This window comes from Artemia franciscana, chromosome 8, assembly GCF_032884065.1.
Source record: "Artemia franciscana chromosome 8, ASM3288406v1, whole genome shotgun sequence".
Classification (NCBI taxonomy): Eukaryota; Metazoa; Arthropoda; class Branchiopoda; order Anostraca; family Artemiidae; genus Artemia; species Artemia franciscana.
In genome coordinates this window covers 39,321,666-39,347,025 of record NC_088870.1, presented here as the reverse complement: position 1 = coordinate 39,347,025, position 25,360 = coordinate 39,321,666, and the positions used below count along the sequence as shown (strand labels likewise).

The following is a 25,360-nucleotide window of genomic DNA, read 5'->3' as shown; positions in this document are numbered from 1 at the left end:
TCATGAAATTCTTCTTAACATAATGATAAATTCCGGCATAAGAGGGAAAGGATTACAACTTATTAAATCATACCTCTGCGGACGCAAAATCAGAGTAGAGTTCGGTGGAAAATTACTAATTTAAAAAGTCTTATTGATATTGGTGTCCCCCAAGGCTCAGTATTAGGCACACTTTTATTTTTGATTTATGTTAATGATCTTCCACGAGGTTTGTATGAGAATATTAGCCATGCAATTCTATTTGCAGATGATATAGCTATAACAGCTAAAGCTAGGGATTCATTGACATTGATCGAAAACCTGACTATAAGTGTTACTTCAGTAAATCGATGGTTTGTTTCCAATAATCTAGTACCAAATTTTGCAAAAACTAATTTTATGGCTTTTGGTCGATCAAAAAATGCACTCGAGAGATTTCTTGTCAGAGGCTTCAGGTTGGTGACCAAAATATTTGTAGGGTCCAATCATATCGTTATTTAGGTTGATCCCCTTTTGTCTTTTCATAATCATATTGAATATTTAAGATTAAAACTTGCTCAAAATATTGAGTCGATGTATCGCGTGAAGAATATTTTTCCTTTTACCATTTTAAAAATAATTTACCACTCTAATTACTTCTTAATTGAATTACTGCTCAGTTGTATACCTTAATACATTTTGGATGTATATAAAACCCTTACAGGTACTACAAAATAGGGCAATAAGAATACTTGGAAATTTCTTACATCGACCTTCCAAACTTGAAAGTGTTTCGGAAACTAAAACATTATTCCTCTTCTTAAATTTGTTTGATTTAAATGATATACGAGTTTTAAATACTTACCATATGGTAAGTATTTACCATACCATATGACATTTTCAAATCCAAAATTGTAAAAATTATTTCTGTGACAAATCTCTGTTAATTTTACCTCCTCGTTCGGATTGTCGGAGATCTAGGATGTATCGAATTCCTTTTGTAAGTTCTGAAAGGTCAAGGTTTTCGATTAGGTACCAAATACCCTTCATTGCTAACAATTATGAGCTGAATGATAAAATTCTGTTTGATCCTTCCCAAAAATCCAAACTAAATTTAAAAAAGCAAATATTAAAGATTGTTTGCTTAACTTTTGATTATTCACCATTGATGATAGAAAATTAAATTATTTTATCTTCTTATTTTTATGTTTTGTCTTTCTGTCCCTGTGTCTGGGATGGCCTCCCAAGCCCCTCCTGCCCGATATTTATTTATTTACTTATCCTTGTTACTTCTCTTTTATAAGTTTTTTCTATTTTGTTTGTCTTTTGCCGTGTTAAATTTTGGAATCATTATTATGATGAGATGTTGATGTTTATTCTATATTTTTGCGCTGTTCTGGCCTTACAAGCTTTGCTCTCTGTTGGGGCATAATACTATTTTTGTATTTTTTTAAGTTGAATAAAGAAAAGTTGAAGTTGACATTCGATCTATAACACCCTTCTCCTAATAAACGTTGACCACTTGAAATGTAACTAGTTAGAGCTTGAGTATAAAAATTAGTGTACCCCCCTCAAAAATCAAAGATTTAGTGTAAACATAGCTTGCTTTTTTCACATCATTTCACATAAGAATTCAACTAAAGGTATCTAGTTTTGCAGACAAAATCAGGTGTTCAATGTGTGCCTTTTCATCCAATTCTTTGACCATATACCAGATGATATCTGATCATGGTAAATAAGGCCTAATCTGAGATACACCCCACGCACGAAGCATGTAATTAACTTGGGTTAATTATATCTGTCAGGTTAGCAATGAAGCACTTTTGAATAGGGGTTTGAATCTAGATTAAATCTTTAAGACGGAAGAAAATAAGATTGTTATTCCTCCGATAAAAATCTTTTATCAGGGAGGGATGGGATTTTATTTCTTTATCCAATATAGATTTAAATTAGCTCAAGTTTGGGCTTAGTATCCCCTTTTTTTTTGGGGGGGGGGGGGTGAGGGGTAGGGGTGTATACATAGAAACACACCAGCATATAGGCAGCACCCATTTTTTTAAACTGAGTTTTTGCACGTTAGATATTCGATAAAGGACTAATAAAAATGTTCGTTCAATACCAGGCTTTCTAACCTCCCCCCTCCCAAAAAAACAATAGAAAATTACCCAGTCCCACTAGAAGAATGACATGCCTTTGTTCTTAGAAAATCAATAGACGTCTAGACTGTATGACGGCTGTTTTCCTGGAAATAGCGAGAAAATCATTTGTTTGCATACAACGGAAATTATAATAATTATAATAATAATCTATTTAAATCCTCTTTACATACATAAAATGCACTTAGAGAAGTACAGAAATACAGCAAAATAAAATAAAATGGAAACAATAAACAAGAAAAAACAAACAACATCTCAGTTACTTTTGCAACACAATTAAGCTAAACAATTAAGTGGAAAGTCGACAATATTTTTTTGACGCTTGTAGACCCTATCCACAGCTGGTCCATTTTCGAAGAAATATCAAAAACGCCATGTCTATTCATAATGTACCGGTTGCGAATCCAGAGTTACAATTGCAGAAGATATTTGCAAAAACGGAAGAATAAAGATCTAATTATCTTCCACTAAGATATTGTAAAAAAAAAAAAAATCCACAAAGGGACCAAGAAAAAGACATACATTGCAAAAATAACGTTGTAAAGTTTTCCCAGGATTATTTTGTGAAACTGGCTTTTAGTCCGTGCAAGCAGACCATACGATTTTCTAAGCTTTCCTTTCAACGCTGAGATAACGAGTGTTTTAGTACTATTAATTTTTTATCCGAACGGGAGACCTAAATAAATCATAGAGGACGATGCAGACATAGTTTCTGGGACAACATTGATAGTAATGGAGGGTTGTTGAGACAAACCACAGACGAGAAGCTCAGTTTTAGAGGCAGAAAAATATTGGACCATGATCAATTTTTTTTATAACTGGGACTTCCCCGCTTGACTAGCTGACTTTAACAAGACCTATTACGTAACATCCAAGGAAATTGTTTGAATGAGAAAATATTCCCTATTACGCAACAGCCAAAGAAAGCATGATTTTGCGTGGGCCTTTGAAGAAGGTTTTTCCTGGCCCTCACAAGGCTTTTAAACAATTAAAGAAACTGTGATGTAAATTTTGCTGCATGACTAGTGGATCCTAAAGGTTTTTTCCTGGCCTTCGAGGATTTTTTAAGCAATCAAAGAAAAAACAAGCCCTATTTCGTAAAAAAACAACTGCATATCTTAGAAAACATTCTCTATTAGGCAACAAGCACCTGCGTCTTGAAGAAAATTAATACAACCTGCATCTTGAGGAAGTTTAAAAATAAAGTGTCTTTATCAGAATTCAAAGCGGATTGGCGCTCACCAAATAGATTGAGACATCACTACTTTCATTCATGCTTGCTCTGAGCGTAGGATTTTTTACAGCTACCACTTATTAAATAAATCTTTGCGTACCGTGGTTTGCATTAAGCAACATGGGTAAAATTTTGAACATTCTAATGTAATATAAACTGCCTCAAGCTTACCATGCAAACTCCGCCAGACAGATCCAAATTTTCAGGAAAAACCGCAACGTCTAATAAGCAAAAGGCTCCTCTCCAAAAGAAAACTGTAGAATAGCCAACAACAATTATTCCAAAAAAAGCATCACAAATGCAAGCACGAAGATTTGAATTTGCCTGAAAAAAAAACTTGCGTATTTATTATTTTTCCGTTCCATGGGAATATTTTAAACAAGGAACTAATTGGATGGGTACTTATAATGTTTTGCTGTTTCGAATTATCTTATGAAATGAAAAGTAAAATCATATATTTTTAGATTCACATAAAAAATTTCTTTTTCCTTGTTAAAATATAGTAATAATACATTTTTATTATTAGTATTTATTTAAAATATTCTATATGTATATCTATATCTATATATATAAAAATAAGTTGTCTGTCTGTGTGTCTGTCAGGTGAAGTCATGTTTCTGTGTCGACTGACGTCATGAAGTTAGTTGTCGTCATTTTTGCTATGACAGTGACGTCATTAAAGATATTTAAGACATATATGTTCACGTAGAAATCTATTAATGTTTAAGTTTAAAATGACTGATGAACTTGCAATGGCGAAAGCCAATGAAGATGCTCAAAGAGTCTATGCCAAAAAACTTGCTGCTGATAGGGAATGTCAGTAAAGAAAGCGTGGCGAGGAATCAAAAGAACAGCAAGGAAACAGGCTTGAGGCTGATAGAGAAAGAAATAACAGAAAGCGTGCCGAGGAACTACCAGAGCAACGCAAAAGCAGACTTGCTGCTAAAAGAGAAAGTGAAAAAAGAAGGCGTGCCGAGGAATCACAAAAACAGCAAGAAATCAGGCTTGCTGCTGATAGAAAAAGTAAGAAAAGAAAGCGTGCCGAGGAAAAACAAGAACAGCAAGAAATCAGGCTTGCTGCTGATAGAGAAAGTAAGAAAAGAAAGCGTGCCGAGGAATCAGAGCAACCTGGAAGTTATCGCCTGGCCAACACAATTACTGGCAATGATGGTTAACCACAATATAGAAGAATATCTACTGAAGATGGTGGTAAAACAGCAATAATAAAGAACCGTAACGGTACCACCATCGAAGTAGATAACCTGTGGGTTGTTCCATATTCCCCATTATCATCAAAAACATTTAATGCACACATAAACGTTGAATACTGTAACTCCGTAAAGGCAATCAAATACATATGTAAATACGTCAACAAAGGCAGTGATATGGCAGTTTTTGGCTTGCAACCCGAAATCAAAGATTTCGACGAAATCGTACAATATCCGGCTGGAAGATACATAAGCAGTAATGAAGCTGTTTGGCGAATTCTTTCATTTCCGATACATGAACGTAGTCCAGCTGTTGTTCACTTAGCGGTACATTTACAGAATGGTCAACGTGTTTATTTCTCGGAAACCAACGTGCAACAAAGAGCCCTGAATCCACCGGATACAAAATTAACAGCTTTTTTTCGCTTTGCAAAAATGATTCTTTTGCAAGAAAACTGCTGTATACTGAAGTGCCTTCGTATTACACGTGGAATACTAAAAATAAAGTATTTGAACGTCGAAAACAGGGTAAGTCAGTCGACGGCCAACCTACCATCTTCAAAGATACCACGATAGGAAGACTCTACACCGTTCACCCCAATCAACATGAATGCTTCATTCTACGCCTGCTTTTGGTGAATGTACCCGGTCCGACATCCTTTGAGTATTTGAGAACTGTAAACGGTACTATACATGACACTTACCGTAGTACATGCCAAGCTCTGAATTTATTGGAGAATGACCAACACTGGGATAACTGCATCAATGACGCGTGCGAAACGTCAACCCCAAGTCAAATTCGTGCATTGTTTGGCATCATTTTAACAACTTGCTCTCCATCAGCTCCTACAGAGTTATGGGAAAAATATAAGTTAAAAATGTCCCAAGATATACTCCATCCAAAACAGTTAGAGACGTCAGATATGACTTTTGATTTTACATCAGAAATTTATAACTACACTTTAGTTATTATAGAAGATTGTGCGTACGTATGGCAAACAAACCTCTTCAGGATTTGGGAATGCCAATCACAATATATATGTAGATCTATATATATATAAATAAGTTGTTTGTCTGTGTGTCTGTCTACTGACGTCATGTTTGTGTGTAGACTGACGTCATGTTTGTCAACTGACGAAATTACAGACCGGGACATCGGGACACAAATGACGACTTGGACACCGGGACATAGGGAATATAAATGACGACCGGGACACTCAAAGAGAAACGGACATGGACACAAGGAATGTTCGATTAGCAATCACCATCAACAAAGCACCGGGATACAAATGACGACCGGGACACAGGGAATATAAATGACGACCAGGAAACTCAAAGAGAAATTACAAACCGAGACACCGGAACACAAATGCCGACTGGGACATGGGGACACAGGGAATATAAATGACGATCGCGACACTCAAAGAAAAACTACAGACTGGGACACCGGGACACAAATGACGACCGGGACACAGGTTACATTTTAGTTTGTTTTCTTTACATTTATAGAAGACTAGCTGTTGGTGTGGTGCTTCGCCCCACCCCAACACCTAGTTGGTGGGGGTGTTCCGCCCCCCCCAAAGCCCCCCCCCCGGCGCATAAGTCTTTAAGCGCCATATTAGTTACGCGCCATTGTAGCTGTGTCCCTATGTCCCACCTGTGATATATATATATATATATATATATATATATATATATATATATATATATATATATATATATATATATATATATATATATATATATATATATATGTTTTTAACTACGTAAAACTTGCGAATATACAACATTCTTTGCTGTCCCATTGTGCATATCTTCGTCATTGTGCTATATCGTCTATGGATATAAATAGATTGTCAGAACATGCAACATATAATGGTCCATGGGAAAACAATCTGTATTCAGATCTATACCTCATGATTCTATTGATTGCCCTTGAGCTTTGTTGATTGTGATTGCTAATCGACCATTCTCTGTGTCGCCGTCGTCATTTATTGCCCCCGGCGTCCCCGTTGTAGTTGTGTCCCTTTTTCCCGGTCGTCATTTGTGTCCCGGTGTCCCAGTCTGTGATATCTCTTTGAGTGTCCCGGGCGTCATTTATATTCCTTGTGTCCCGGTGTCCCGGTCGTCATTTGTGTCCCGGTGTCCCGGTCTGTATATACATTCGTTTTTGAATTGGTCTTTTTTTTTAGTTTTTTACCTTTTTTTTAGTTTTTTTAGTTATACCTCATGATTCTAATGATTGCCCTTGAGCTTTGTTGGTGGTGATTGCTAATCGAACATTCCCTGTGTCCCTGTCGTCATTTATATATCCCCCTGGGCCCCCCGGCGTCTCCATTGTAGTTGTGTCCCTGTGTCCTGGTCGTCATTTATATTCCCTGTGTCCCGGTCGTCATTTGTATCCCGGTGTCCCGGTCTGTATATACATTCGTTTTTGAAATGGTATATGATGAAATAAATTTTTGTATTTTTCCCCTTTTTTCTTTTTATTTTTTTTATTTTTATTTTTTTGAGTTTTTTTTTCTCCTTTATTTTTCTTTTTTTTTCCTTTTTTTATTTATTTTTATGTTTTAGTTTTTTTAGTTTTTTAGCTTTTTTAGTTTTTTTATTAGTTTATAGTTTTTTTCCTTTTTAGTTTTTTTATAGGCTTTACCTTTTTTTTAGTTTTTTTAGTTTTTTGTGCTGATGTCCTGGTCGTTATTTATACTCCCTGTGTCCCGGTCGTCAGTCCCGGTCGTCATTTGTGTCCCGGTCGCTTTTTCTTTGAGCGTCCCGGTCGTCATTTATATTCCCTATGTGCCGGCGTCCCGGTCGTCATTTGTGTCCCGGTCTGTAATTTCGTCAGCCGAAAAGATGACGTCAGTCGACACACAAAAATGACGTCACTCGACAGACAGACACACACACACACACACAGACAACTATATATATATATATATATATATATATATATATATATATATATATATATATATATATATATATATATATATATATATATATATATATATATATATATATATATATATATATATATATATATATATATATAATCCGGCGTAACAGACATAGTGTAACAGACATAACACACAAACAACTTATTTTTATATATATACTAGCTGTTGGGTACCCCAACACCTAGTTGGTGGGGCGCTTCGCGCCCCCCCCAAGCCCCCCCGTGCGCGTAAGTCGTTACGCGCCATATTAGTTACGTGCCATTGTAGTTGTGTCCCTGTGTCCCATCTGTGAATAGAGATAGATATAAATATATGTTTTTAACTACGTAAAACATGCGAATATACAACATTCTTCGCTGTCCCATTGTCTGTGCATATAAATAGATTGTCAGGTTTACTGACTCTTGAACATGCAACATATAATTGTCCATGGGAAAAACAATCCGTATTCAGATCTATACCTCATTATTCTAATGATGTGTCCCTGTGTCCTGGTCGTCATTTATATTCCCTGTGTCCCAGTCGTCATTTGTGTCCCGGTGTCCCAGTTTGTAATTTCTCTTTGAGTGTCCCGGTCGTCATTTATATTCCCTGTTTCCCGGTCGTCATTTGTGTCCCGGTGTCCCGGTCTGTAATTTCTATTCGAACAATCCCTGTGACCCGGTCGTCATTTATATATCCTGCCTGTGCCCCCGGCGTCCCCGTTGTAGTTGTGTCCCAGTGTCCCGGTCGTCATTTATATTCCCTGTGTCCCGGTCGTGATTTGTGTCTGGGTGTCCCAGTGTGTAATTTCTCTTTGAGGTTCCCGGTCGTCACTTATATTCCCTCTGTCTCGGTCGTCATTTGTGTCCTGGTCTGTAATTTCTCTTTGAGTGTTTTTTCTTTTTAGTTTTTTTTTAGTTTTTTACCTTTTTTCTTTTTTCAGTTTTCTTTTTCTTCTTTATATTTTAGCGTCACTATGAAGTACATATCGACGAACCTTTGTTTTTTTAACTTAAATTTGGTAGGCATTGATGACCTTATCCAAGTCAAAATCCCAAACCCAATAGGTTCTTCAGTCATTTTACAATTAAACATTTTTCCGTGAACAAATGTCTTAAATACCGTTAATGACGTCACCTTCAAAGCAAAAATGACGACAACTAATTTCATGACGTCAGCCGAAACATGACGTCACCTGATCCACAGATCCACAGACAGACAACTTATTTTTATATATATAGATAAATAAGTTGTATGTATTTTTGTGTTGAGGGTTTGCATATGACGTCTGAAAAATAAAGAAGAAAAAGAACACAAACTAAAATGTAAAAACTGGGAATTGCATAAATATTTCGAAATATTTTGACAATAGATTAAAGTAATTCGAAAACCTTAAAACAGATACTTAAAAAATTAAGGTTTATTATGAATTGTTGAGCTTTAGCAAGCTTGGCAAGTGAAGATTTTTCAAACTTTCAATGTTTGAATGAACATTAACAAATTGAAAAACATGGAAAAAGATAGAATGTTACCAAAAACCAAAACCTGGCTTGCGCTTCAAAGAGAAAGGGCCAGATTAGGAATGTGCAATTTGCGTCAACGAAGGCAAGTCGAGGAACTACCAGAGCAACGCGAAACCGGACTTGTTGCTGAAAGAGAAAGTAAAAAAGGAAGGCGTGTCGAGGAATCAAAAGAGCAACGTGAAAACAGACTTGCGGCTTCAAGAGATAATGCCAGATTAGGAATGTGCAACGTCAACGAAGCTGTGTCGAGGAACTACAAAAGCAACGCGAAACCAGACTTGCTGCTAAAAGAGACAGTGAAAAAAGAAGGCGTGTCGAGGAATCACAAAAGCAACTTGAAAACAGGCTTGCGGCTGCAAGAGATAATGCCAGAAGAAAGCCTGCCGAGGAATCACAAGAGCAACGTGAAAATTATCGCTTGGCATTCAGGTACATCCCAGTCGATGATTATAGTAGATGTGTTCAAATCGGGACTATGTCTAAAATTTGTCCCTACTGCAAGGCCTTGAAATTTAATGGTGAAACAATGGGAATGTGTTGCGCCTCAGGAAAAGTTAAACTTCCTCAACTGGCTGAACTCCCAGAGCCACTGAAGACTTTGCTTACTGGAACTACGTCAGAATCTAAACGTTTCTTATCAAACACCAGAAAATATAACTCATGTTTCCAAATGACGTCGTTTGGTGCCCAAATCTAAAATCAAGATCAATTTATGCCTACTTTCAAAGTAAAGGGCAAATTTATCATAGAGCAGGGTCTCTTCTACCATTCTCAGGTGAGAATCATAAATTTTTACAACTGTACTTTGTCAGTGACAGCAATTCTGAATTGAATGCACGTTGTGAAATGTTTCTCGACGTTGAAATGACTATCGTTTCCAAATTGCAACTTCTTTTCCACGAAAATAATTATTCAGTGCATCTGTTCAAAACAGCTATCGATTTGATGCTTACTTATACACATAAAATTGTTATTTTCGCTAACAAAACGCTTACTGGCGAACATATGCACAGACACAATGCTCCAACTATCGACGAAGTGGCAATCGTTATGGTGGGTGATCAGTTTTTACCTCGAGATATTATTCTTCATAAGCAAAACGCTCAGTTGGTAAGAATTGCTGAAACTCATCGATGCTACGATGCCTTACAATATCCTATAATTTTTTGGGGTGGATCCGACGGCTATCACTTTAATAATAAATTGATAGATCCATCAACTAATAAACAAACGGATAAGAAATGCATCACAATGAATTATTATTCCTATAGACTTATGATTCGTCAATATGAAGATAATTATATTTTAAAATACCGTCAATTGTTTCACCAATGCGTCGTTGATATATATGCAAAGATTGAATCAGAACGTTTGCTATATATCCGTCTGAATCAGACCAAGCTCCATTCTGAACAATACATTCATTTGCGAGATGCAGTTGTAAATGACGGTAATACCAAAAACGTTGTAAGATTAACGATTTTACTTTCGTCATTTGCTTGCAGTCCCTGTCATATGCATGAATATGCTCAAGATGCTAATGCGTATGTTCGTCTCTATGGTCGCCCAGATTTATTTATTACAGTTACATGTAATCAATCTTGGGACGAGATACAGCAGCTTTTACTTCAAGGACTATCGACGGTTTATAGACATGACATTACTGCCCGTGTCTTCTGGCAAAAGTTGAAATCACTGATAAACTACATAGTAAAACTTGAAGTGTTTGGGTCAGGGCGATGCTGGATGCACTCAGTGGAATGGCAAAAACGAGGTTTGCCACACGCACATATACTAATCTGGCTACATAATAAAATTACTTCGAACGAAATTGATGATGTGATTTCCGCTGAAATACCTGATGAAAATGTCGATAAGGGGTTATATGATATTGTGGAAAAAATATGATACATGGACCTTGCGGTGCACTGGACGAATTCACCATGCATGGCCAAAGGGAGCTGCACGAAACAATATCCTCGACTTATAGTATCCAACACAATTACTGGAAATGATAGTTACCCGCAATATAGAAGAAGATCTACTGAAGATGGCGGTAAAACAGCAATAATAAAGAAGCGTAACGGTACCACCATCGAAGTAGATAACCAGTGGGTTGTTCTGTATTCCCCATTATTATCAAAAACATTTAATGCACACATAAACGTTGAATACTGTAACTCCGTAAAGGTAATCAAATACATATGTAAATGCGTCGACAAAGGCAGTGACATGGTAGTTTTTGGCTTGCAGTCCGAAATCAAACATATCGACGCAATCGTACAATATCAGGCTGGAAGATGCATAAGCTGTTTGGCGAATTCTTTCATTTCCAATACATGAACGTAGTCCAGCTGTTGTTCACTTAGCGGTACATTTACAGAATGGTCAACGTGTTTATTTTTCGGAATCTAACGTGCAACAATGAGCCCTGAATCCACCGGATAAAAAGTTAACTGCTTTCTTTTCGCTATGCAAAAATGATTCTTTTACAAAAAAACTGCTTTATACTGAAGTGCCTTCGTATTACACGTGAAATACTAAAAATAAAATATTTGGACCTCAAAAACAGGGTAAGTCAGTTGACGGCCAACCTACCATCTTAAAAGATACCACGATAGGAAGACTCTACACCGTTCACCCCAATCAACATGAATGCTTCTTTCTACGCCTGCTTTTGGTGAATGTACCTGGTCCGACGTCCTTCAAGTATTTGAGAACTGTCAACTGTACTATACATGGCACTTAACGTAGTGCATGCCAAGCTCTGAATTTATTGGAGAATGACCAACACTGGGATAACTGCATCAATGACGCGTGCGAAACATCGACTCCAAGTCAAATTCGTGCATTGTTTGGCATCATACTAACAACTTGCTCTCCATCAGCTCCTACAGAGTTATTGGAAAAATATAAATCAAAAATGTCCGAAGATATAATCCATCGAAAACGGTTAGAGACGTCAGATATGACTTTTGATTTTTAATCAGAAATTTATATCTACACTTTAGTTATTATAGAAGATTTGTGCGTATGTATGGCAAACAAACCTCTTCAGGATTTGGGAATGCCTTCACCTAATCGTACCACTGCTGTTTCGAGTTGTGTAGAATTGGATCGTGAACAAAGTTACAGTACGAGTGTTCTATTGTCGTATGTACAAAATAACATTTCCAAGTTAACGTCGGAACAAAAAGACATTTATGATACGATAATGCATTGTGTCGATAACAACGTTGGAGAAATTTTCTTTTTGGATGCGCCAGGAGGTACTGGTAAAACATTTGTGATAAAACTGATTATGGCATCAATTTGATCAAAAAAAGATATAGCCTTGGAAATTGCGTCGTCTGGAATAGCCGCAACGTTGCTGCCTGGTGGAAGAACTGCTCATTCTGCTTTGAAATTGCCTCTGAATTTGCATTCTACAGAAACTCCCACGTGCAATATTTCCAAATCATCTGGGATGGGTAGAGTATTGCAGCAATGCAAACTTATTATTTGGGACGAGTGCACAATGGCACACAAAAAATTGCTCGAGACTCTGGATCAATGTTTGAAAGATTTGCGAGGGAATTCGAAACCCTTTGGGTGCAAATTAATATTGCTTGCGGGAGATTTCAGGCAAACATTACCTATAATACCTAGATACAACTACCCGCTGTATTCTGTAGTTTAGTGACGTCCAAAAATGAATTGGTTGAAATTCCGAATATTCTAACCAATTATAAAAGTCATAAATGGCTAAGTGGACGAGCGATTCTGGCAGCCAACTATATAGACGTCCATGAAATCAACAATATTGTTTTGACCAAGATTCGAGACCAGGTAGTCCTTTTCAAGTCAGTCGACACAGTTCTGGAACCAAATCAAGCGGTTAATTATCCATCTGAATTTTCAAATTCCCTGCATCTCCCAGGGTTTCCACCACACATGCTGGAATTGAAAATAGGCATACCAATAGTATTGTTACAAAATATCAACCCACCAAAGCTTTGCAATGGCAGGCGACTTGCCGTAAAAAAAAACAATAGAAAACGTAATATAGTCAACAATCTTGAAAGGGCCTTTTGAGGGTGATGCTGTTCTTATTCCTCGCATTCCCATGATTCCAACGGATCTGCCTTTTCAATTTAAAAGATTGCAATTCCCAATTGGATTAGCATTTGCAATCACCATCAACAAAGCTCATGGTCAATCATTAGAAAAATGCGGTACAGATCTTAATACAGATTGTTTTTCCCATGGACAATTGTACACTGCATATTCAAGGGTCGGTAAACCTGACAATCTTTTTATATGCAGCGACAATGGGACAGCGAAGAATGTTGTATATTCGCAAGTTTACGTAGTTAATTTGTATATCTATATATATAAAAATAAGTTGTCTGTCTGTTAGTCTGTCTGTGGATCAGGTGACGTCATGTTTCTGTGTCGGCCGACGTCATGAAGTTAGTTGTCGTCATTTTTGCTATGACGGTGACGTCATTAAAGATATTTAAGACATATATGTTCACGTAGAAATCATTTAATGTTTAAGTTTAAAATGACAGATGAACTTACAATGGCAAAAGCCGATGAAGATGCTCAAAGAGTCTATGCCAAAAAACTTGCTGCTGATAGAGAAAGTCAGAAAAGAAAGCGTGCCGAGGAATCAAAAGAACAGCAAGGAAACAGGCTTGAGGCTAAAGAACGCAAAACCGCGCAGTTAGATGAAGATCCACCTGGACAGCGAGAGTCAAAACATATCAAAACTGAAAATGATAGCGATGATGATTGGGTTTGGGATTTTAACTTGGATAAGGTCATCAATGCCTACCAGATTTTAGTTAAAAAAACAAAGGTTCGGCGATATGTATTTCATAGTGAAGCTGAAAAATAAAGAAGAAAAAGAAAACTGAAAAAAGAAAAAATGTAAAAAACTAAAAAATACTAAAAAGAAAAAACACTCAAAGAGAAATTACAGACCGGGACACAGGGAGTATAGATGACGACCAGGACACAGGTATTTTAGAATATCGTTCAAGGACAAATTTTTAATTGTAAGAAGACCGTTGAAAGAGAAATTTCTAATTGTAAAATGACTGAAGAACCTACAATGGCAACGGTACCACCATCGAAGTAGATAACCAGTGGGTTGTTCCATATTCCCCATTAGTGCGAAACGTCAACCCCAAGTCAAATTCGTGCATTGTTTGGCATCATTTTAACAACTTGCTATCCATCAGCTCCTACAGAGTTATGGGGAAAATATAAGTCAAAAATGTCTGAAGATAGACTCCATCGAAAACAGTTAGAGACGTCAGATATGACTTTTGATTTTACATCAGAAATTTATAAATAACTTTAGTTATTATAGAAGATTTGTGCGTACGTATGGCAAACAAACCTCTTCAGGATTTGGGAATGCCTTCACCTAACCGTATCGCTGCTGTTTCGACATGTGTAGAATTGGATCGTGAAAAAAGTTACAGTACGAATGATCTATTGTCGTGTGTACAAAATAACATTTCCAAGTTAACGTCGGAACAAAAAGACATTTATGATACGATAGACTCAATTTCAGGACGTATACAACTACCTGCTGATTTCTGTAATTTAGTGACGTCCAAAAATGAATTGATTGAAAAAGTATTTCCAAATATTCTAAAAAATTATAAAAATAATAAATGGCTAAGTGAAAGAGCGATTCTCGCACCCAAAAATATAGACGTCCACGAAATCAACAATATTGTTTTGACCAAGATTCGAGACCAGGCAGTCCTTTACAAGTCAGTCGACACAGTTTTGGAACCAAATGAAGCGGTTAATTATCCATCTGAATTTTTAAATTCCATAGATCTTTCAGGGTTTCCACCACACGTGCTACAACTAAAAATAGGCGTACCAATAATACTTTTAAGAAATATCAACCCACCAAAGCTTTTCAATGGCACGCGACTTGCCGTAAAAAAAACAACGGAAAACCTAATAGAGGCCACAATCTTGACAGGGCCTTTTGAGGGTGAGGCTGTTCTTATTCCTCGCATTCCCATGATTCCAACGGATCTTCCTTTTCAATTTAAAAGATTGCAATTCCCAATTCGATTAGCATTTGCAATCACCATTAACAAAGCTCAAGGTCAATCATTAGAAAAATGTGGTATAGATCTTAATACTGATTGTTTTTCCTGATTGTATATATATATATCAAGGTCAATGATTGACCTTGAGCTTTGTTAATGGTGATTGCAAATGCTAATCGAATTGGGAATTGCAATCTTTTAAATTGAAAAGGCAGATCCGTTGGAATCTTGGGAATGCGAGGAATAAGAACAGCCTCACCCTCAAAAGGCCCTGTCAAGATTGTGGCCTCTATTAGGTTTTCCATTGTTTTTTTTACGGCGGGTCGAGTGCCATAGCAAAGCTTTGGTGGGTTTATATTTCTTAAAAGTATTATTGGTAGGCCTATTTTTAGTTGTAGCACGTGTGGTGGAAACCCTGAGAATAATATCTCGAGGTAAAAACTGATCACCGACCATAACGATGGCCACTTCGTCGATAGTTGGAGCATTGTATCTACGCACATGTTGGCCAGGAGGCATTTTGTCAGCGGAAATAACAATTTTATGCGTATAAGTAGGCATCAAATCGATGGCTGTTTTGAACAGACGCACTAAATTATTATTTTCGTGGAAAAGATGTTGTAATTGGGAAACGATTGTCCTTTCAATGTTGGGAGAAATTTCGCAAAGTGCATTCAATTCAGAATTTCTATCACTGATTAAGTACAATTGTAAAAATTTATGATTCTCGCCTGAGAATGGTAGAAGAGACCCTGCTCTTTGATAAATTTGCCCTTTTACTTTGAAAGTAGACATAAATTGATCTGGATTTTCAATTTGGGCTCCAAACGACGTCATTTGGAAACATGAGTTGTATTTTCTGATTCATTTATATTCCTTATGTCCCGGTGTCCCGGTCGTCATTTATATCCCCCTGTTTTATATCCCGCTTATTTTTCAGTTTTTTCCTTTTTTTAGTTTTTTTTTTTACTTTTTTAGTTCTTTTAGTTTTTACGTTTTTTAGTTTTTTTTTAGTTTTTTAGATGAATTTTTTTTTAGTTTTTTACCTTTTTTTCTTTTTAGTTTTTATTGGTTTTTACCTTTTTTTAGCTTTTTATCTTTTTTATTTTTTTTTATTTTTATTTTTAATTTTATTAGTATTCTTTTTCTCTTCTATTTTTCATTTTTCCTTTTTTTTAGTTTTTTTTAGTTTTTAGTTTTTTACGTTTTTTCCTTTTTTTAGTTTCTTTAGTTTTTTTAGTTTTTCGGCTTTTTTATTTTTTTATTAGTTTTTAGTTTTTTTTGTAGTTTTTGCCTTTTTTTAGTTTTTTCAGTTTTTTTTTTTTAGTTTTTAGTTTTTTACCTTTTTTAGCCTAACCAGGATTTGAACCTGGGACCTTCATTCTCCGTTCTGACACCCTCTGTCACCGAGTGACTACTCCAGCATGTTCATTTTGGTGTTTTAAATGGTATATTATTAACCAAATTAATGTGTTTTACAATATACTAAGCATCGTCATAACAAAAATGACGGCAACTAATTTCATGACGTCAGCCGAAACATGACGTCACCTGATCCACAGATCCACAGACCCACAGACAGACAGACAACTTATTTTTATATATATAGATATATATATATATATATATATATAAATATATATATATATATATATATATATATATATATATATATATATATATATATATATATATATATATATATATATATATATATATATACATATATATATATACATATATATATATATATATATATATATATATATATATATATATATATATATATATATATATATATATATATATATATATATATATATATATATATAAAGATAAATTAATATATATAAGTTAAAATATATATATATATAAATATATATATATATATATATATATATGTATATAAATATATATATATACATATATATATATATATATATATATATATATATATATATATATACATATATAAGTATATCTATCTATATATATATAAATAAGTTGTCTGTCTGTCTGTCTGTGGATCAGGTGACGTCATGTTTCTGTGTTGACTGACGTCATGAAATTAGTTGTCGTCATTTTTGCTTTGACGGTGACGTCATTTAAGATATTTAAGACATATGTTCACGTAGAAATCTATTAATGTTTAAGTTTACAATGACTGATGAACTTACCATGGCAAAAGCCGATGAAGATGCTCAAAGAGTCTAGGCCAAAAAACTTGCTGCTGATAGAGAAAGTCAGAAAAGAAAGCGTGCCGAGGAATCAAAAGAACAGCAAGGAAACTGGCTTGAGGCTGATAGAGAAAGAAAGAACAGAAAGCGTTTCGAGGAATCAAAAGAACAGCAAGGAAACAGGCTTGAGGCTGATGGAGAAAGAAAGAACAGAAAGCGTGCCGAGGAATCAAAAGAACAGCAAGGAAACAGGCTTGAGGCTGATAGAGAAAAAAAGAACAGAAAGCGTGCCGAGGAACTACCAGAGCAACGCGGAAGCAGACTTTCTGCTAAAAGAGAAAGTGAAAAAAGAAGGCGTGCCGAGGAATTACAAGAACAGCAAGAAATCAGGCTTGCTGCTGATAGAGAAAGTAAGAAAAGAAAGCGTGCCGAGGAATCACAAGAACAGCAAGAAATCAGGCTTGCTGCTGATAGAGAAAGTAAGAAAAGAAAGCGTGCCGAGGAATCAGAGCAACCTGAAAGTTATCGCCTGGCATTCAGGTACAACCCAGTCGATGATTATAGCTTGAGTAGATGTGTTCAAATCGGGACAATGTCTAAAATTTGTCCCTATTGCAAGGCCTTGAAATTCAATGGTGAAACAATGGGAATGTGTTGCGCCTCAGGAAAAGTTAAACTTCCTCTATTGGCTGTACCACCAGAGCCATTGAAGACAAATGAATGCTTGCCTGAAAAATTCTAATTTATGGGCACACGTAAAAATATTAAAATTAACTACAAATATGCGTGTCCGATTGCAAAACGATGACTCTGGTCAAACATTTTCAGATCAATTGCTGACAATTGGAAACGGGAAGCTCCCAGTAGACTCAATTCCAGGACGTATACAACTACCTGCTGATTTCTGTAATTTAGTGACGTCCAAATCTTGGACGTCACTGGAAATCTCAGAGGCCACAATCTTGACAGGGCCTTTTGAGGGTGAGGCTGTTCTTATTCCTCGCATTCCCATGATTCCAACGGATCTGCTTTTTCAATTTAAAAGATTGCAATTCCCAATTCGATTAGGAAAATGTGGTATAGATCTTAATACTGATTGTTTTTCCCGTGGACAATTGTACGTTGCATGTTCGAGGGTCGGTAAACCTGACAATCTATTTATATGCAGCGACAATTGGACAGCGAAGAATGTTGTATATTCGCAAGTTTTACGGAGTTAATTTGTATTGTATCTATCTATCTATCTATCTATATAAAAACGAGTTGTGTTTGCAAAACGTTTGCATATGATGTCATTATTAGTACATACGGCTTTGTATATGCAGAGACAATGGGAAAGCCAAGAATGTTGTATATTCGCAATTTTTACGTAGTTTAACTCCTGCAGACGAAATGAATGCTTGCCTAAAAAATTCTAATTTATGGGCACACGTAAAAATATTAAAATTAACTACAAATATGCGTGTCTTATTGCAAAACGATGACTCTGGTCAAACAGTAGACTCAATTTCAGGACGTATACAACTACCTGCTGATTTCTGTAATTTAGTGACGTCCAAAAATGAATTGATTAAAAAAGTATTTCCGAATATTCTAAAAAATTATAAAAATAATAAATGGCTAAGTGAAAGAGCGATTCTCGCACCCAAAAATATAGACGTCCACGAAACCAACAATATTGTTTTGACCAAGATTCGAGACCAGGCAGTCCTTTACAAGTCAGTCGACACAGTTTTGGAACCAAATGAAGCGGTTAATTATCCATCTGAATTTTTAAATTCCATAGATCCTTCAGGGTTTCCACCACACGTGCTACAACTAAAAATAGGCGTACCAATAATACTTTTACGAAATATAAACCCACCAAAGCTTTGCAATGGCACTCGACTTGCCGTAAAAAAAAACAATGGAAAACCTAATAGAGGCCACAATCTTGACAGGGCCTTTTGAGGGTGAGGCTGTTCTTATTCCTTGCATTCCCATGATTCCAACGGATCTGCTTTTTCAATTTAAAAGATTGCAATTCCCAATTCGATTAGAAAAATGTGGTATAGATCTTAATACTGATTGTTTTTCCCGTGGAAAATTGTACGTTGCATGTTCGAGGGTCGGTAAACCTGACAATCTATTTATATGCAGCGACAATTGGACAGCGAAGAATGTTGTATATTCGCAAGTTTTACGGATTTAATTTGTATTGTATCTATCTATCTATCTATCTATATAAAAACGAGTTGTGTTTGCAAAACGTTTGCATATGATGTCATTATTAGTACATACGGCTTTGTATATGCAGAGACAATGGGAAAGCCAAGAATGTTGTATATTCGCAATTTTTACGTAGTTTAACTCCTGCAGACGAAATGAATGCTTGCCTAAAAAATTCTAATTTATGGGCACACGTAAAAATATTAAAATTAACTACAAATATGCGTGTCCGATTGCAAAACGATGACTCTGGTCAAACAGTAGACTCAATTTCAGGACGTATACAACTACCTGCTGATTTCTGTAATTTAGTGACGTCCAAAAATGAATTGATTGAAAAAGTATTTCCGAATATTCTAAAAAATTATAAAAATAATAAATGGCTAAGTGAAAGAGCGATTCTCGCACCCAAAAATATAGACGTCCACGAAACCAACAATATTGTTTTGACAAAGATTCGAGACCAGGCAGTCCTTTACAAGTCAGTCGACACAGTTTTGGAACCAAATGAAGTGGTTAATTATCCATCTGAATTTTTAAATTCCATAGATCCTTCAGGGTTTCCACCACACGTGCTACAACTAAAAATAGGCGTACCAATAATACTTTTAAGAAATATCAACCCACCAAAGCTTTGCAATGGCACGCGACTTGCCGTAAAAAAAAACAATGGAAAACCTAATAGAGGCCACAATCTTGACAGGGCCTTATGAGGGTGAGGCTGTTCTTATTCCTCGCATTCCCATGATTCCAACGGATCTGCTTTTTCAATTTAAAAGATTGCAATTCCCAATTCGATTAGTATTTGCAATCACCATTAACAAAGCTCAAGGTCAATCATTAGAAAAATGTGGTATAGATCTGAATACTTATTGTTTTTCCCATGGACAATTGTACGTTGCATGTTCGAGGGTCGGTAAACCTGACAATGTATTTATATGCAGCGACAATTGGACAGCGAAGAATGTTGTATATTCGCAAGTTTTACGCAGTTAATTTGTATTGTATCTATCTATCTATCTATCTATATAAAAACGAGTTGTTCGGATGCATGTTTGTTTGTTTGTAAAAAGAGCGTTTGCATATGACGTCATTATTAGTACATACGGCTTTGTATATGCACAGACAATGGGAAAGCCAAGAATGTTGTTTATTCGCAATTTTTACGTAGTTTGAAACACATATATAAATCTATCTATATTCACAGGTGGGACACAGGGACACAACTACAATGGCGCATAATTGATATGGCGCGTAACGACTTACGCGCGCGGGGGGGCTTGGGGGGGGGGGGGGGGCGCGAAGCGCCCCACCAACTAGGTGTTGGGTTGGCGCGATGCGCCACCCCAACAGCTAGTCTATATATATAAAAATAAGTTGTCTGTCTGTGTGTCTGTCTGTGGATCAGGTGACGTCATGTTTCTGTGTCGGCTGACGTCACGAAGTAAGTTGTCGTCATTTTTGCTATGACGGCGACGTCATTAAAGATATTTAAGACATATATGTTCACGTAGAAATCTATTAATGTTTAAGTTTAAAATGACTGATGAACTTACAATGGCAAAAGCCGATGAAGATGCTCAAAGAGTCTATGCCAAAAAACTTGCTGCTGATAGAGAAAGTCAGAAAAGAAAGCGTGCCGAGGAATCAAAAGAACAGCAAGGAAACAGGCTTGAGGCTAAAGAACGCAAAACCGCACAGTTAGATGAAGATCCACCTGGACAGCGAGAGTCAAAACATACCAAAACTGAAAATGATAGCGATGATGATTGGGTTTGGGATTTTGACTTGGATAAGGTCATCAATGCCTACCAGATTTTAGTTAAAAAAACAAAGGTTCGGCGATATGTATTTAATAGTGAAGCTGAAAAATAAAGAAGAAAAAGAAAACTGAAAAAAGAAAAAATGTAAAAAACTAAAAAAATACTAAAGAGAAAAAACACTCAAAGAGAAATTACAGACCGGGACACAAATGACGACCGGGACAGAGGGAATATAAATAACGACCGGGACACTCAAAGAGAAATTACAGACTGGAATACCGGGACACAAATGACGACCGGGACACAGGGACTATAAATGACGACCAGGACACAGGTATTTAAGAATATCGTTCAAAGACAAATTTTTAATTGTAAGAAGACCGTTGAAAGAGAAATTTCTAATTGTAAAATGACTGAAGAACCTACAATGGCAACGGTACCACCATCGAAGTAGATAACCAGTGGGTTGTTCCATATTCCCCATTAATGCGAAACGTCAACCCCAAGTCAAATTCGTGCATTGTTTGGCATCATTTTAACAACTTGCTCTCCATCAGCTCCTACAGAGTTATGGGGAAAATATAAGTCAAAAATGTCCGAAGATATACTCCATCGAAAACAGTTAGAGACGTCAGATATGACTTTTGATTTTACATCAGAAATTTATAAATACACTTCAGTTATTATAGAAGATTTGTGCGTACGTATGGCAAACAAACCTCTTCAGGATTTGGGAATGCCTTCACCTAACCGTATCGCTGCTGTTTCGACATGTGTAGAACTGGATCGTGAAAAAAGTTACAGTACGAATGATCTATTGTCGTATGTACAAAATAACATTTCCAAGTTAACGTCGGAACAAAAAGACATTTATGATACGATAGACTCAATTTCAGGACGTATACAACTACCTGCTGATTTCTGTAATTTAGTGACGTCCAAAAATGAATTGATTGAAAAAGTATTCCCGAATATTCTAAAAAATTATAAATATAATAAATGGCTAAGTGAAAGAGCGATTCTCGCATCCAAAAATATAGACGTCCACGAAATCAACAATATTGTTGTGACCAAGATTCGAGACCAGGCAGTCCTTTACAAGTCAGTCGACACAGTTTTGGAACCAAATGAAGCGGTTAATTATCCATCTGAATTTTTAAATTCCATAGATCTTTCAGGGTTTCCACCACACGTGTTACAACTAAAAATAGGCGTACCAATAATTCTTTTAAGAAATATCAACCCACCAAAGCTTTGCAATGGCACGCGACTTGCCGTAAAAAAAACAATGGAAAACCTAATAGAGGCCACAATCTTGACAGGGCCTTTTGAGGGTGAGGCTGTTCTTATTCCTCGCATTCCCATGATTCCAACGGATCTGCCTTTTCAATTTAAAAGATTGCAATTCCTAATTCGATTAGCATTTGTAATCACCATTAACAAAGCTCAAGGTCAATCATTAGAAAAATGTGGTATAGATCTTAATACTGATTGTTTTTCCCATGGACAATTGTACGTTGCATGTTCGAGGGTCGGTAAACCTGACAATCTATTTATATGCAGCGACAATTGGACAGCGAAGAATGTTGTATATTCGCAAGTTTTACGCAGTTAATTTGTATTGTATCTATCTATCTATCTATCTATATAAAAACGAGTTGTGTGTATGCATGTTTGTTTGTTTGTAAAAAGAGCGCTTGCATATGACGTCATTATTAGTACATACGGCTTTGTATATGCACAGACAATGGGAAAGCCAAGAATGTTGTATATTCGCAATTTTTACGTAGTTTAACTCCTGCAGACGAAATGAATGCTTACCTGAAAAATTCTAATTTATGGGCACACGTAAAAATATTAAAATTAATTACAAATATGCCTGTCCGATTGCAAAACGATGACTCTGGTCAAACATTTTCAGATCAATTGCTGGCAATTGGAAACGGAAAGCTCCCAGTAGTGGGAAAGCCAAAAATGTTGTATATTCGCAATTTTTACGTAGTTTGAAACACATATATAAATCTATCTATATTCACAGGTGGGACACAGGGACATAACTACAATGGCGCGTAACTAATATGGCACTTAACGACTTACGCGCGTGGGGGGGCTGGGGGGGCGCGAAGCGCCCCACCAACTAGGTTTTGGGGTGGCGCGAAGCGCCACCCCAACAGCTAGTATATATATATATATATATGTATATATATATATATATATATATATATATATATATATATATATATATATATATATATATATATATATATATACTAGCTGTTGGGGTGGCGCTTCGCGCCACCCCAACACCTAGTTGGTGGGGGCGCTTCGCGCCCCCCCCAAGCCCCCCCGCGCGCGTAAGTCGTTACGCGCCATAATAGTTACGCGCCATTGTAGTTGTGTCCCTATGTCCCACCTGTGAATATAGATAGATATATATATATATGGTTTTAACTACGTAAAACTTGCGAATATACAACATTCTTTGCTGTCCCATTGTCTTTGCATATAAATAGATTGTCAGGTTTACCGACTCTTGAACATGCAACATATAATGGTCCATGGGAAAACAATCTGTATTCAGATCTATACCTCATGATTCTAATGATTGCCCTTGAGCTTTGTTGATGGTGATTGCTAATCGACCATTCCCTGTCCCGGTGTCCCGGTCGTCATTTACATCCCCCTGTTTCCTCCGGTGTCCCCGTTGTAGTTGTGTCCCTGTGTCCCGGTCGTCATTTATATTCCCTGTGTCCCGGTCGTCATTTGTATCCCGGTGTCCCGGTCTGTATATACATTCGTTTTTTAGTTTTGTTTTTCTCCTTTATTTTTTTCCTTTTTTTTTCTTTTTTAGCTTATTTAGATTTTTAGATTTTTTAGTTTTTTTATTAGTTTTTAGTTTTTACTTATGTCCTGGTCGTCATTTATACTCCCTATGTCCCGGTGCTTTGTTGATTGCTAATCGAACATTCCTTTTGTCCTGGTCGCTTTCTCTTTGAGTGTCGTCATTTATTTTTTTCTTTTTTAGTTCTTTTAGTTTTTACCTTTTTTAGTTTTTTTTAGTTTTTTAGATGAAAATTTTTTTTAGTTTTTTCCTTTTTTTCTTTTTAGTTTTTATTGGTTTTTACCTTTATGTTAGCTTATTTTTCAGTTTTTTCCTTTTTTTAGTTTTTTTTTATTTTTTATTTTTTTTAGTTTTTTACCTTTTTTTAGTTTTTTTAGTTTTTTTAAGTTTTTTTTTAGTTTTTTAGCTTTTTTACTTTTTTTATTAGTTTTTAGTTTTTTTGTAGTTTTTGCCTTTTTTTAGTTTTTTCAGTTTTTTTTTAGTTTTTTATTGGTTTTTACCTTTATTTTAGCTTATTTTTCAGTTTTTTCCTTTTTTTTAGTTTTTTTTAGTTTTTAGTTTTTTTAGTTTTTTACCTTTTTTTAGTTTTTTTAGTTTTTTAGCTTTTTTATTTTTTTATTAGTTTTTAGTTTTTTTTGTAGTTTTTGCCTTTTTTTTAGTTTTTTTAGTTTTTTAGCTTTTTTATTAGTTTTTAGTTTTTTTTGTAGTTTTTGCCTTTTTTTAGTTTGACAACTTATTTTTATATATATAGATAGTTTTTTTTTTTTACTTATGTCCTGGTCGTCATTTATACTCCCTGTGTCCCGGTGCTTTGTTGATTGCTAATCGAACATTCCTTTTGTCCTGGTCGCTTTCTCTTTGAGTGTCGTCATTTATTAGTTTTTTTCCTTTTTTTTCTTTTTAGTTTTTATTGGTTTTTACCTTTATTTTAGCTTATTTTTCAGTTTTTTCCTTTTTTTTAGTTTTTTTTTATTTTTTATTTTTTTTAGTTTTTTACCTTTTTTTAGTTTTTTTAGTTTTTTTAGTTTTTTAGCTTTTTTTACTTTTTTTATTAGTTTTTAGTTTTTTTTTGTAGTTTTTTGCCTTTTTTTAGTTTTTTCAGTTTTTTTTTTAGTTTTTTATTGGTTTTTACCTTTATAGTTTTTTTAGTTTTTTAACTTTTTTATTTTTTTTATTAGTTTTTAGTTTTTTTTGTAGTTTTTGCCTTTTTTTAGTTTTTTCAGTTTTGACGTCACCTGATCCAGTTTTTTCAGGTGACGTCACCTGACACATCCATCCACACATCCA

At 35.6% G+C, this 25,360-nt stretch overlaps 1 protein-coding gene across 1 annotated transcript in view; it reads right to left on the bottom strand.

Moving 5' to 3' along the window:
- Positions 1–811: 811 nt before the first annotated feature.
- The window catches only part of LOC136030407 (uncharacterized), a 51,618-nt gene continuing 27,069 nt past the window's right edge, over positions 812–25,360 (bottom strand). The window contains exons 3-4 of the mRNA XM_065709364.1: positions 3,520–3,672; positions 812–965 (exon numbers count right to left, since the gene is read on the bottom strand). Of these exons, the coding sequence (XP_065565436.1) occupies positions 936–965; positions 3,520–3,672 (183 nt within the window). The 3' untranslated portion in view covers positions 812–935. The remainder of the gene's footprint in view (positions 966–3,519; positions 3,673–25,360) is intronic.